Source organism: Oenanthe melanoleuca, chromosome 3, assembly GCF_029582105.1.
Source record: "Oenanthe melanoleuca isolate GR-GAL-2019-014 chromosome 3, OMel1.0, whole genome shotgun sequence".
Taxonomy (NCBI): domain Eukaryota; kingdom Metazoa; phylum Chordata; class Aves; order Passeriformes; family Muscicapidae; genus Oenanthe; species Oenanthe melanoleuca.
The window spans coordinates 74,533,229-74,547,325 of NC_079336.1; the positions used below are offsets into that span (position 1 = coordinate 74,533,229).

At 34.4% G+C, this 14,097-nt stretch overlaps 1 protein-coding gene across 1 annotated transcript in view; it reads right to left on the minus strand.

Annotated features, from left to right (window-relative positions):
* Positions 1 to 14,097, minus strand: part of TTC27 (tetratricopeptide repeat domain 27) — a 112,279-nt gene that overhangs the window by 80,528 nt on the left and 17,654 nt on the right. Inside the window, exons 5-8 of the mRNA XM_056488111.1 lie at positions 12,841 to 12,943; positions 10,417 to 10,581; positions 6,385 to 6,521; positions 2,169 to 2,281 (exon numbers count right to left, since the gene is read on the minus strand). Coding sequence (XP_056344086.1) covers positions 2,169 to 2,281; positions 6,385 to 6,521; positions 10,417 to 10,581; positions 12,841 to 12,943 — 518 coding nt within the window. The remainder of the gene's footprint in view (positions 1 to 2,168; positions 2,282 to 6,384; positions 6,522 to 10,416; positions 10,582 to 12,840; positions 12,944 to 14,097) is intronic.

A 14,097-nucleotide genomic window follows, 5' to 3' on the forward strand; every position in this document is an offset into this window, starting at 1 on the left:
CTAATGTTAGCTCTTGTCAGACTACTTTATGAAAATTTAGTTTGTATGACCTGTATTTGTTCTGGTTACAAAGACACATAAACCAGTTCATCTTGGAGAATTTCAGGAGTTGAAATCTGAGTGGAATTTAGGACCTACTGTGTAAGATCTATGATGAGGGATCTTTCCATAACAGTATGAAGAGAAGTCACTAATCATCACATTATTCAGTTTTCCAAGATATTTTCTCTCCACTCTTGAATCTTGTCTTAAGGAAGTAATTGAAATGAAAGAAGGAAAGAAAACTGAGACACAGACATTCTTTAGACAAATAAAACTGAACCTTGGAGTAAGATGTACTGTGCAGTAGAAAAAAGTATATTCTAGTAAAACAGCAGAAACTAATTGTCAATAGCTTACAACCGATTCCTAAATCTGATGAATCAGGTCTACCTTGACAGCCTAATGGAAAAAGTATCCAGCTAAACTAATGAGTTACAAACTTAATGACTTAATGAGCCATTTTTGAAGCAGTGACATTAACAGCAATCAAAGTATCGCTTTTTGGATTATGACTACATACTTGTTTCAAAAACTGATTTTGAAAGATGAAAAATGGTAAAGAATATTGCTAAAGCTATTAAAAATAAAGCAGCTTACAGAAATTCTAAAGCTAATTTATTAATTATGAAATGAAGCATTTACCCTCCAGAACTGCAATCCTCATGCATGAAAGAAAAGCACAGAACCTGCTATAGAAGACGGCTTGAGAAGAATGTTTTGCCTAAAAGCCAATGCTAAATGCTTTAACATGTCTGTTTCCTCACAAACTGATGTACCAATAGCTGGTATGGACACCAAGGGTACAGCCAGAAATCCAAGCCTAAACTCTACTCTGTTACAAGAAGAATTCTCAAAGCTAGCATTCTACAACAACACCATTCCTGCAACAGGGCTGGATCTCAAATCTTGTCTCCATCTCTGACTGAGACAGCTTCAGTCACTTAATGTTATCCCACTCACTGAATGCCATTTTCCATTCCTATAGGGAAGCGACACCAAATTTGGTTTGGTAGCTTGTCTTTAGTTTCATTTTGCCTTGAGTCTTGCCAAACTCACATATACACACAACTGGCATTCAATATGGTTCCTAGCCACTGTTCAGAACATGGCAGTGGCAGTTTCAAAGTCAAACACTGTGATCAAAAAACCTACTGTGCAGCCAGCCAACGTAAAACTCAAATTGTATACTTAAAAAAAAAGAAAAAAAAGAAAAAGAGCAATAAGCAAATTAAAATTTCCTTCAGAAGAGGGGGAACAGGAAGGAGTATATAACCTGAATAAGACAATACTGTGTTAAAAAATGAAGTCCACATGACAATGGTCCTCAGGAAGGGAAAAGTTTTGCCCTGACTTGGGTCAGGGTACAGAAGATAAAAGTGACCAGGCTAAGAATTTATGTCAACCCACTGTTCACTACATGGTCCTCAAACTGGATCAAACAGATTCCATCATTTTACAGCTCACAGATGGGAAAAGCACTTTGAGAGTCAGTGATGGTGAACACTGCACCAAAGTCACTAACTGACTATATTATACTTCTACATGCCATAACTTCTGATCCTCAGATCTCAAGCCTGCCTTTTGTTCTCCTATGCTATTTACAAAAGCCATGTAGAATACAATTTCTAAGAGTTAGAAAAAAAACAAGGTGCAAAATCACAAGGACTTCATACTATAGCTTTTAACTAGAATGGACACTGAATTTAAACAAGTATTCCCATTTCAATGAATAGCAGGGCAGTGTTTTGCTTGATGGTTGATCCTCACAGGAAGCTGGCAATTGTAGAATCTGAAATATGCTTTCAAAATTTATCAAAGTGATATCACTGTATGGTAGCTAATGCCAGCTGATACTTGAAGCACAAAACCTATAAAGTTTTTAAAAGATACAACAACAATATAGCTATTAATGAAGTATTGCTGAAATTCTGAACTGGACACTAATGCTCATTTTGAGATAACTGAAAATGCTCTCCCCATCTATAATGCAAATCTTTTAGCCTTTTAGCCTATATAACAAGGAAGGAAAAAAGTCCATCAATTAACCATTTCATTATTTCACTGTCATAATGATTCACGCAGTTGTTTGTTTGGGTTGTTTATAAAGTAACCACAAACTAACTTACCATATTCCAAGGATTACAGCAAGCTCTTCTGCACACAAATCAGGTACCTGGTACTGATCAGCATCTGCTAATTTTATCTCATTAAGCACTGTGTCATCATTTAAATCATAATTCTGTTGGAGATAAAAAAAAGAGTATTTTAAAATAGACAGAATTATGCCTTCAAAATATTAAAAAATATGGATTTGCTTGAAAAAGGTTAATGCCACCTACCATTAAAGAATGACACAATGGAAAGTAATTTACCATTATGATAGAACAGCTAACTAATGAAGCCAGTACAAGGAATTATAATTTCAAAAATTTTTGCTACAAATATTTTGTTTCTTATGCATGATGAACAGCATTCAGAGTAATTCTAAGGTTAGCTAATACAAATTTTCTACTTAAATAGCCTGAAGGCAGCTTCCCTTTTCAAACTGCTGCTCATAGAATTATCAATCATTTCATCTTCTTTTATACACATAAAGACAACTGAAACAGACTGAAGTCATGGTCATTAATGTGGGTTTTCAGGCTACCCATCTTAGACCTTCTGGGAATTTAAGGATTTCAGTTTAAGCATCAGCAAAACCCAACTACATAAACCATGGCTTCTAGCAGTAAAGGCAAATTAAAAAAAAAAAAAAAAAAAAAAACACAGACTGAAAAGACCTCACTGAGCCAGCACGTTCTGAAAAGTTTCCTCCTGGAGAACTACCTATGATTTTTGGTAAAATTTCCTCTTTTAAATAAAAACACGCTTTTTATTTAAACTGTCTTTAGTTTTACAAAAAAGCATGCTATCTGTAGTTCACTGTCTATCATTTAACTTGAAGAAGAGAATAGTATAATCTATGTGTGAAAAGTGTAAATTACCATGTTCATAGAATTAGTGTTTGTTTGAAAACAACGAAATATTTCCTTAGCTGCAAGCAAAGAGGAAGTAGCTGTAATACTACTTCTTCCTTCTTCCCTTGAAAAACAAACCCAAACCAAAACAATTAGTCCTGAAACCAATTATCATACTACTGGTTTTCAGCTACCAGTAGTAGGTTTTACAAACTATTAAAAATAGATAATGGATTTATATTAACAGTTTTTCAAATTTCCTATTAATTTCCCTTCAAGTTCCAGTAGTAGCTGTTTCTCATTCATATCTTCCGTTGGCAAGGTCAAAATGAAGGTCCACAGAGGAACAAAGAGCAAACAGGAATGCTTTGAAGTAGGTCATCTGCATTCACTATCAGTATTTTATCACTATATAAATGAAAGGAAACTGTGGTTTGATAGAGAATGTGAAGAAAATAAGGGTTTTTTTAATTGTAAGTGGATAAGGAAGATATTCACAGTTTTAAAGTCAAACTTATTACCATCATTTAAAATTTCCACCTTAAGGTCTACATAATTTTTAAAATCAAACTTGTATAAATAGTACTAATTACTTTAGCTTCACTATGAATATCGATCAACTGAACTCAACTGCAACTGTATGCCACAGCTTTAAAGCCTGACTTCCATTTGTAGATACAAAAAGAACTTCTTCATTCCCCTAAAACATAAAAACAGCTCTGAATTGTTTAAAACTGATCAAGCTATTTTAACATATCACTGCATATCAAGAGTCCTTATGCATCACCTCAAGTCTGAGGCTTTCCTTTCACAGAAACTGACCTGGGAGCAAAGATTTGAATTTACAATAATTTATTTTGCAATGCAAATAGTTTTGTTTCTATCAACACCTGAGATAACATTACTGCTTAGAGCGAAGGACAAAGCCCTTGACCAAAAATGAGCACGGGTACCAATCCAACCACTGGACATAGCTTTATTTTGATGTTATTTTAATGGAATTAAATTACCACTTAACTGTAAAATAACTTGTCCAGTCTTTCTACTGACCAAAACTAAGGGGAGAACTTTAAGGCCATGGAGGTAAGCACTTTAAAATAGGAGATGAAAATTAGTTGGGACCAGTCTCAACTTATCTGAACTGTCAAAATATATATTTTTCTTAGGAAATTCTCCACTCATCCAGGATAACTCCTATCTTGAGACAAATAGAGTATTTTCCTTTATTTGCAAATTGCGGATGCAAAATAAAAACTACAGAGAATTGGAATAAAATTTGCCCACTGTAACTTAACTTTTCATATGCATACGTTAATGCTGTGGAGATTTTCAGTCTCTTAAGATTTAACTTTTACTTATTTGCCATGAAAAGTCTTTTAAAACTATACAAGACATAGCAAGTATCCTCCCTAAACTTAGACAGGGATGCAATGATGTTGTTGGTAGTTTTTGGTAGAAGGAAAATAGCATTAACTCAAATTTTAGCTAAAATAACTTCAAGATACACTCAAGGACAACAAATTTGAAATCACTCCTGGCAAAAGAACCACTAGGATACACTGCTAAAGTTAATTACATTGTACTTAAAAACTACATTAATAAATTGTATTTTGATACTGCATTATCAATAAAAAGGTTTTTGGAAAAGGGGAACAAAATAAAACCCTTAGTTGGTAATTCAATACATACATGAATTGAAGAATCTACTTAGTCAAATCTAGTATAATACATGTGGCAGAACACTCACACGAGTTAATAAAATGTCTGATTTGAAATACCTCAAAGCAGCAGATGGTTCTGCTAAAAGGTTTTATAGAATTTGACACACACAAGATGCAGAAATAAAAAGCTCTGATTTTTTATTTTTAATTTTTTTTGAGAATTAGACTGCAGGATCAGAAAGCTTCACTTGCTTTAATGAGGAGTCTGAGTAACTTATGGCAGAATTAAATAACAGTCACCCAGATTTGAACAAAACTCAATCCCCTCCCTGCAGCCAGAACCTTTGATTTCTAGCATTGCCTTTGCACTTTTCCTAAAGCATAGTTATGCTTATTTTCTCTTGCATTATTTTCAAGCTACACTCAGTAAAATTTTAGTAGGAAAGTATGGATCACATCAGCATGACTGCCTGATTTTTAAAGGCTCCAATTACCCACATCTTTCTCAAATTCTCTGCTAAACTTCAGCTGTTCACTGAAAGGACATAAGTGTACAACACTTGATTAGCAAGGACAAAATACTTCATTCTGAGTTATAGCTACAGCCTAAGCCAGTGTAGCCATTTTTATTTAAATAATGAAATAATTTTATTCCAAACTACAGTCTTTATCAGAAACAGAATACAAAGGCAAATGCTTCAGAAAGTTGCAAGTACCTGGGAAAAAAAACATTCGAACAATATCCCAGTTAGGAACTCAGTGAACAATGCATCCTATCATTTAGGTTCTAGGTAAGCTGTAATTCTACAGTAATTCTGAAGTCTACAACTAAGTGTGACATTCACCAGGCAGCCTCCCCTGAGCTCTCACTATCCCATAAGGGGTTGCCATATGCAGTTCTACCACAAGCCTAAGTTGTGACACGTGCAGTCAATCTCATTCCATCAAATCAAATGCAACACCAAGGATATGCTAATAGACAAACAAGAAAAATCTAGATTAGTCTCCTAAGATATTTATGCTTTCAATTTAGAAACAGGGAAATATTGACAATATTTTTGCGTAAGATCCCTGCTTGACATGGAAGTACATCAAGGCACATTTTTTAATAAAGTCTTTCCTACTTTAAGTATAAACTTGGGACCACAATGGCTCAATTCATCTCTGGCTTCTTCAGCAAGTTCAAATAACTTTAAATCTGCTTATGAGGGAAAAATGTCATCCTAAATCAATACAGTGGTTCTCAAGCAATTTATAATTGAAATCATCATGCACACCCTTAAGATCAGTAGGACCAACTCACATGATTCATGCCATAGGAATAAGCAGAGTAATTTCCCATCTTTGCACTGTAACTGAATACGTATGTCAATCCATAGGAATCTGTGAAATCCTGTGATGCCTTGCAGGCTATTTTGAAAATCTGCCTCTCACCTGTTTTCCTAGATTCATCATTCTTAGTCACTATAAATTAATGCATGAACTGCAGAAGACCATATTTGCAAATATGGTCTTAGTTGAGTAGCCACATCTGTCTTGCAGACATTCATATGTTGTTTTACCCCATTTCCTTTAATATTAGCCCCACAGCTCTTCCACAAACTTTCCAAAACCCCAGCTAAGTTGCTGTAGGCACAACACACTTTTCCCTAGCAGACACACAAAATAAAAGCCTCAGAACATTTTCATTTTAAGAAATTAAAAAATTCTTCTCAGATACATACTATTGTTAAACTTTCTAGAGGTGTTGGAGCTGGACTTAGTTCACTGTGAGGAAGGAGGAATCCATCTGTTCTTTGGACATCCAAAATAAGCTGTGCAACGTATTTTTCCTGAAATCTTGTTCTCTTCCCCAAAGCACCTACAGAAAATATGTTTATATGAATGAACACTAAAAATCAGTTATCTAATCATATACTAGAGAGTTGCTACCAAAAAAATCCCAGACAAAATAGAGAAATACATTGAGCATTAATTTTTGAAATTCAGCAGAGGTTTAACTCCGCTTTATCTCTACAGTGTTCTCACTGCCAGCAAACACACAAAGTAATACACATTACAAACACAGCTATATACATCTTGCAAAGCTGCTTTTAAATAAATTCCCCATAACCTAGCACTTTGAAAACTCATAGTCATCAAGTTTCATCACTTCCCTGCTTATTTCCAAGCAATAAACCAGAAACAATTGTTCAATTGGCCTGCTAGAAGTTAGTGACTACATGGAGACATTTATGCAAATGAAAACCTCATAATATCTTACAGGCCATCATTTTAAATATTTCAAATCTTCATTTGAAGAGTCAGATCTTTGAAGAAGGATCACAGACATGATGTTAGCATATGGAATGTAAGATACAACCAGTGAAGGCTGTATAATGAATTAACCAATATTCAGAATACACAATGTGAAATTCCTCTCGTTGTTTCTTCAGTTCCTTATTGGACCCACTGACAATTTTTATTAGTTTTTAAAGGGGTAATTGACATTTATACCAAATTGTAAGGCAAAATGCATCTGTTCCTCTTTTGTTAGCAACTTGCTTGCAAAATGCAGAGAAATAAAAAAAGTAATTCCAGGACAGTAACTTAAAATAACAGAATCTTAGCTCCTAACCAGCGCCAAAATGGAGTTAAAAATTACTCTATAATATTTGGAGGTTTGCTTGTTCATTAATATGTGATACAGTGCTCAGACAATGAGAGATGGAGGAATGAGAGCTAATCCACCGCTGCTTTTGCAGAACCAATTAAGATCAAATAAAGCTCTTATTTTTGTGGTAATTTTGAAAAATTTTCAGTATATAAAATCTTTGATGCAAAGACTCAAAGACATGACTGCACACATGAGAAAGGCCTGAGGATGAGGCCACTGCCCGTAAGAATCATCCAGCAGAGGCACTGAAATAATAGTTTTTCTTCCTGAAAGTAGAAAGAGATAAGTAGGGAAGCCAGAAATAAAACTGATTTCTCCTTTTCTGTCAATTACCCCTTTTAGTGGAAAAGCCCTGTATTAAGAGTTTATGAAGAAATGAAAAAGGTTCTAAAAATACCACTTTGAAAATCACACAGCACACTCCACAGAAGAGACATACAGAGAGAAATACTGGCTAATGATTCATACTAATTTTACACAGTAGCATTCAATTCTCTATTTTTACACTGCTTGAAAATCACTACGCTATAGTTCACTTCTTATGTCTTACTGCCTAAACAGCTGAAGGAAACACTTGCAAACTTATTCTGGATACCAACAAAATTGCTTACTACCACTCAGAAACTGTGATTTGTTTATGCTCTCATATGTACACACCTCCCACCCCATTTTTTAAACCTAAGAATTCCTTACTATTACAAGGACAAAACACTATTTTTTACTTGAAAAATATGTATCAAGTGTGTTAAAGCTGAAAAAAATTTGGTTGGTTTATACCACCATGTATAGCAATGTTCAAGGCCAAGCTGCATAAGGCCTTGAGAAACCTGGTCTACGGGGAAGTGTACCTGTCCTTGATCTTCAAGGTCCCTTTCAAGTCTTAACATTCTATGGTATATCCTCACAAAGTAAAAGGAGTCTACACAGAAACTTTACTTTCTGTTTCATATTGAATGTTCCTAGAGAAGCATTACTGGGCATGAAAAGAATAAACACATCTCAGAGTTAAGCATTATTAATCCTCTAGATCTGTTGATCTTAAATTTATTTTGGATTACTACCCCTCATTTCACTGCATTTATATGCAAGAAGGATCATGGTGTTCTCTTTTACTGGAAATTGTTTTGTAGAGTTTTTGATGGTTATGACTCATTGTGAGGTTTATGATGCTTTTCAATAGAAGATGAGCACGATACATATTTGGATTAATGGGACTTTTTTAACGTACACAAACCAAGTATGATTTATTCACACATTACTGAAATAACTTTGAAAAACACTGGTCCTAAGAATCTCTGTTTTAAGAACAATATATATTTCTATGCTGTAATACAATACTCAGCTAGTAAGGATTACATATTAATGCATATAAACCTCTCCAAATCCTTTCCTAAAAAGGAAATTCCTCCCAAAAGCCTTAAAAATGTCTTTGCTAGAGACTGGACTTTTACGCTGCACCACAGTCTTTTTCAATGATGTAACATTCCTCCCATTTAGCCCAAACATGCATGTCAAATGAATTCATCTAGAATGCCAACAATTCCCACATGTTCAGTTCATTTGCCTTCAGGTTAGACATAACTATGTTAATAGATTTATGGAGATAAACCACAGAACATTTAGGAGTTTCACAACACTTTTCCAAGATACTGTGTCATCATGATCTTTCTCTGGGACTATCATAACCTCTTAGTAAAGCAATAAAAAATATAAATAATTCCACAGCATCCAATCTCTTTTTTTTTTTCCTTCTCCAAACAAGAAGATTTTTTCTAACTTAAAGAAAATTATTAATCCAAAATCTTAAGATCTCCTTTAAAGGAAAAAAAATCCAGCATGAAGACTCAGTAAATAACCACCTGTCTTTAACTTTACTTTTTCTCAGTTAATTGCATTTTTATAGTTAGACTACCATCATAGGTACTGATGTTTTTAATAAAAAAACAAGAAAAATTTTGACTAATTATAAAGAAAAATACTTTATAATACGAAGTTGGCAATAAATGCCACACTTGGAACACACCACATGCACAGATTTTATTGCATACAGGGAAAAAAGGGTAGGATCAAGTGAAATTTATAGATTTCCTTCAGATATAAACTATTATGTTTTTCTTTTTATAACAGATCTTTCAAAGTGAGCTTTTAAAACTTTGCATAAATGAGCACGGAGTTCCACATAATTTCCTAAGAGTTTGTGTTTATTTGGTTTTTTATTTGGTTTTTTGTGTGTTTTAGGGTTTGTTTTTTTTGCTCCTGATGGCTTGGGGCTTTTTAAATTAAACTATTAAATTGATTCATGGTATAAACAGGATTAGCTGCAGATCCAACTGTGAAGGAGCATAAGCCTTGTGACATACAGAGATATAATAAGTAAGGAAGCTGCAACTTTCAGTTCCTTAGCACTTTCCACTAGTAAGTCTACAGGATAAAACTAGATAAAGATTTTTTGCATTTCTACTCATGTACAATCACAAGTTCTCACACAGAAAAGGTGTGATTTTATGTCATTTTGATTGCCTATCAGGACCAGCTAGACCATAGATCGATACTTATACATGTAAAGTTCTAAGTGCAGCAATCTCATCCTCCTGACATCAAAGAATAGGTTCTGAAAAGATAATTATAGTCTCCACAGTGACTGAATCCTTGTGATTTCTGTTCATCAGAAATTTGACTTCCCTACTTACTTCCTGTGATGACACCAGTCCTGAGAGTGACTTCCAAAAGCTATTTACACAGAGTAGATCTAGGCTAGTGGCACAAAAGGTGAAAGATTGCATTGAATCATCAAGCAGACACCTTTGTAAGCATGTCCAAACAAAAAAAAAACCAAACAGAAAATATTTATCATGACACCAGGATTATAATACTCCAACTCCTCTAATACCCATTCAGGAATGATTTTTTTAACTAAATGTCATATTTCTCTTACAAGCAATACTAATTCTTGGAAGACAAGTAAGACCTACCTGACAAACATCAACCTTTTTCAAAGTGTAGTTCTTTACTACTTGGATATGTCACAAAAAAACTCAACAAGCCATCAGTTAGCTTGGTCTAACCAATCATCCTCATAGACTCTACATGCAAAACTTACCTGTAAGGTTAATCTGCAGTTTTGTTATGTCTCTAGCCATATTGAAACAGTGTTTAGCTTTTTTATATTCATAGTAAAACAAAAATGTGTAGGCAGACTCAAGATGGAACTGAACTGCTAAGTGCCAGCTTTCACCACCTGTGAACAAAGCTTCAGCTTCTGTCACTGCAAATTAAGAAAAGAAATGAGAATGTAGTTCAGAAGAAGGGTATTTCAAAAATACATTTAATATACCAAGAGAGGAAGTCTGTTGCTCTTCACATCTTCACACAATTAAAAATTTGCTGACAGTGTAAAGAAGATATATGTGATTTAAAGCATTTCTCAAATTTTATATTTAAGGATTACTACCAGAAAAAAAAAGTTCAATCTTTGCTTGTATTTAACAGCAAAGCTGAACTGGGAAGTATCACTTCTGCAGAAAATAAACAACTCTAATTGTATTAGATCTTCTAAAAAACATAAGAACAAAATATTGAATATAAAATACCCACCCCTTAAGTAGGAAGCCTCAAAGTTTCAACAGCAAACTGAGCACTGAATGGTGGCTTAGTATTCATAAGACATTTTCTGTTTGTTTGGTTTTTGTTTTTTCAAATAATTATTGACTTTGCTGAATGATAAAGATCATGCTCTCCATCTGAACTGGAGAAAATACCTTCGTGAACAGATCTGAAGCCTTTGGGAAAGAAGACTACACATTTTTTCATCCAGCATAAAAGCATTTGTATTTCATATATATATAAGTTGTATCAAAGTGTAGTAAATTACAAGAGAATATTCCTGCAAATACTGACCATTAAGTTGAAAATTGTTCATGCTGATTATTCTTAAATGGATATGGGTTTTTTGCTTCATGGTTTATTTCTGCATTTTGTAAAAATATTTAGATAATAAGAATTCCAAAAAGCTCACAGCATCACAGTACTTAAAAAGGACTGGTTACCCAGTTATACCACTGAGGCTGTATTTCTTAATGGATGTTTAATTTTTCAAACAAGCTTTATTCATGGTGTTTAAAAGTCTTTCTATAAAAAAATTAGTATTATCAAGGATTTTTTAAACATTTTCTCTGAATTTTTTATTTTTTTTTAATTTAGAGATTGGTAGTCAACTCTAGCACAAACAAATTTTACTGTTTAAACCTCCTAGACTTTTTTTTTTTGTTAGTACATGTTAATCCTGGAAACCTTTCATTTAATATAGAAAGATGCCAAGTCTGAATATAGTTTTTACACAGCTTTTTAAAGTCACTAAATCAAAATTTGCATAGATAAATCCTGCCTAGTAACAACTTTTTCAAAGACAGTATTTCAAGTGTTTTTTTAAAAAAACCACAAACTAGTAATATAAAAATATTACTCCAAGCCTACAGAATGCTGGACATGCAGGTAGAAGTGGAAACCACACAAAAATGTAACTTTTGAACTGAGTGACACAATACAATTTGAAAGGAAAAAAAGAAGTCAGGTTATAGTGTTTAATCATGCATTACAACTAGATTTTCTGCAGCTAGCAAGTTTCAATGAGCTGATACAAGATTACTTATGCTAATGCCCAATGATGAACTCAAATGACACATTGAGAAGCAGTCTTGCCACTACCTTAATACCATTTACTCACAGTGCTTGATAGGTTTAGGCACTTTGAGACTTCAAGGACCTTTGGGGGAAGCTTCACATCATTACCAGCACTGATGCAGTGGCCCAGAAGCACTGATGTCCCAAACTTACAACATCTTTCTGGCATTCCATACCAGGTTTGGCACATGGCCAAAGGGATGGGAAACTGCACCAAGTCCCATTGTTTTTGCATAATGGCTGCTCCAGAACACAGGAATCCTTGAAGCTTCAGGTGATGATACTGACGTAACACTTGAGAAAAATGTAACTTCGCCTGAATTTGAAGGTCTTTTTTCCCTAATAACTAACACAAAGTTTTCTTGAGAACTTGATATAGACAAGTAGGTGGGTTATTCAAAACCTACTCAAAGACAATTTAAAAGGTTTAAAAAATTTTATTTATGGACTATGAAGGTACTTGTTTGAAATACCAGATGGCTTCAGTGAGAAAATAAACCAACTGATGAGGCACCAGGCAAAAAAAATTGCCAGAAAGAAACTCACTAAATATTCAGGTGTACTTTACGTCACCTATCTCTGAGAACAATATCCAAGGGTCTCAAAACAAGTAATTGTCAAAAAAAACCTCTCTCTCTATTCACATTTTCATCTTAGAGGCTGAAAAATAGCGTGTGCCATACAAGCCCATGCCAACCTAAGTGAAATTCTGTTCCCTCTCAATTCATTGCAGTTATATAAGTGTCTGATAAGCATTTTAATAGTTACAACTACAAATTCCCCTCCCCTGTGCTATCTTAAAAGAGATGCTGCAAGCCAATAAAACAAGTAATTAGAAATATACCTTGTTTTATACAGGCCTGGGCAAGAGTAAATAGCTCAGGTGATCTCTCCTCCAACAACTGCTGGTGAATATTTACACATCTTAGAGTCCACCAAGGTAAAGTCTGAAAGAAAATATGGATACTGAAAGTTCATAACAAGTATAGACCTTTAAGGAAACAAAAGAAAAAGGGAAGTGGTTTTAAATTACAGATTTTGTAGTCTATTCAATTATAGTTTCTAAAAAATACAAACCTGTCCAAAATAGCTGTTTTAAGAAAACAACCATAACCTAGGATAAAGATGAACATATGCAGGCAATTCTACAGTGCTCCAAGGATTTGATGGACGTTCTCTCTACTAATTTCTCAAACTGCTCCTTGAACCCTGCAAATCTTTAGTACCACCATCTGGTAAAAAAACGCTGTGAACAGCAGAAAAAAAGGAATACTTGCATGCACTTATTTTGGAGCAGCCACTTGCTACTTTGGTTTCATTGATCCTAACTCTTGTAACAGAAAAGAACCAAAAGAACCCCAAATCCAGCTGTTTCCTGCTTATCTTTTTTTGTGTCACATAGATTATTTTAACAGAAAACCATGAGCTCATTCTTCAGAAATCTTCCAGCCTGAAGAGTCCTAAGCTATTCAATTACTGTTCGTATGGAAGCCATTCAGTATTTCCGATAATCCACTGTTGCCCTTATATGCATTTTTTCCTGTTCTGCTTGACCTTTTTTTATTTCTTCAGGTGGCAGCATAAAGGAGCCTGAGAGAGGCAGAAGAGGAGCAGAATTGCTCTTGAGAACACATTACAATCACAATTGAAAGTCCTAATGTCAGTATGTTGAACTTCAGAAGGGCAAAGATGTTATTAAACTAAGCAATCATTCTAGAGCAGGCAGAGCTGAACCAAAGCCCAGGAAATACCCAATTGTAGAAGGCTGTGTACACAAAGCATAAATTCCCCACAGTCTATTAACCCCTTCTCTAGTTGCAACAGGAGAAAATGCATGAAAAAGTTAATTTTAATACTCTAGTCGCAAAATTATACTTAAGATTATAATCTGTGAATGTAGAGCACACCTCTATAGAGGCTCTAATGATTGCTGTTTATGCTCGTGCTGCCAGCACACCAATCATTCTCTATGAAAGATGTCTGATTGCTTTAGAGGCACCCATCTTCTGAACTTCTTATGCAGGTATGCTTCAGACTGACCCAAGGGCTGTGCAGTATTCAAGAAAAAAAAAATCTAACTAATTACATGGGGCTGATTCTA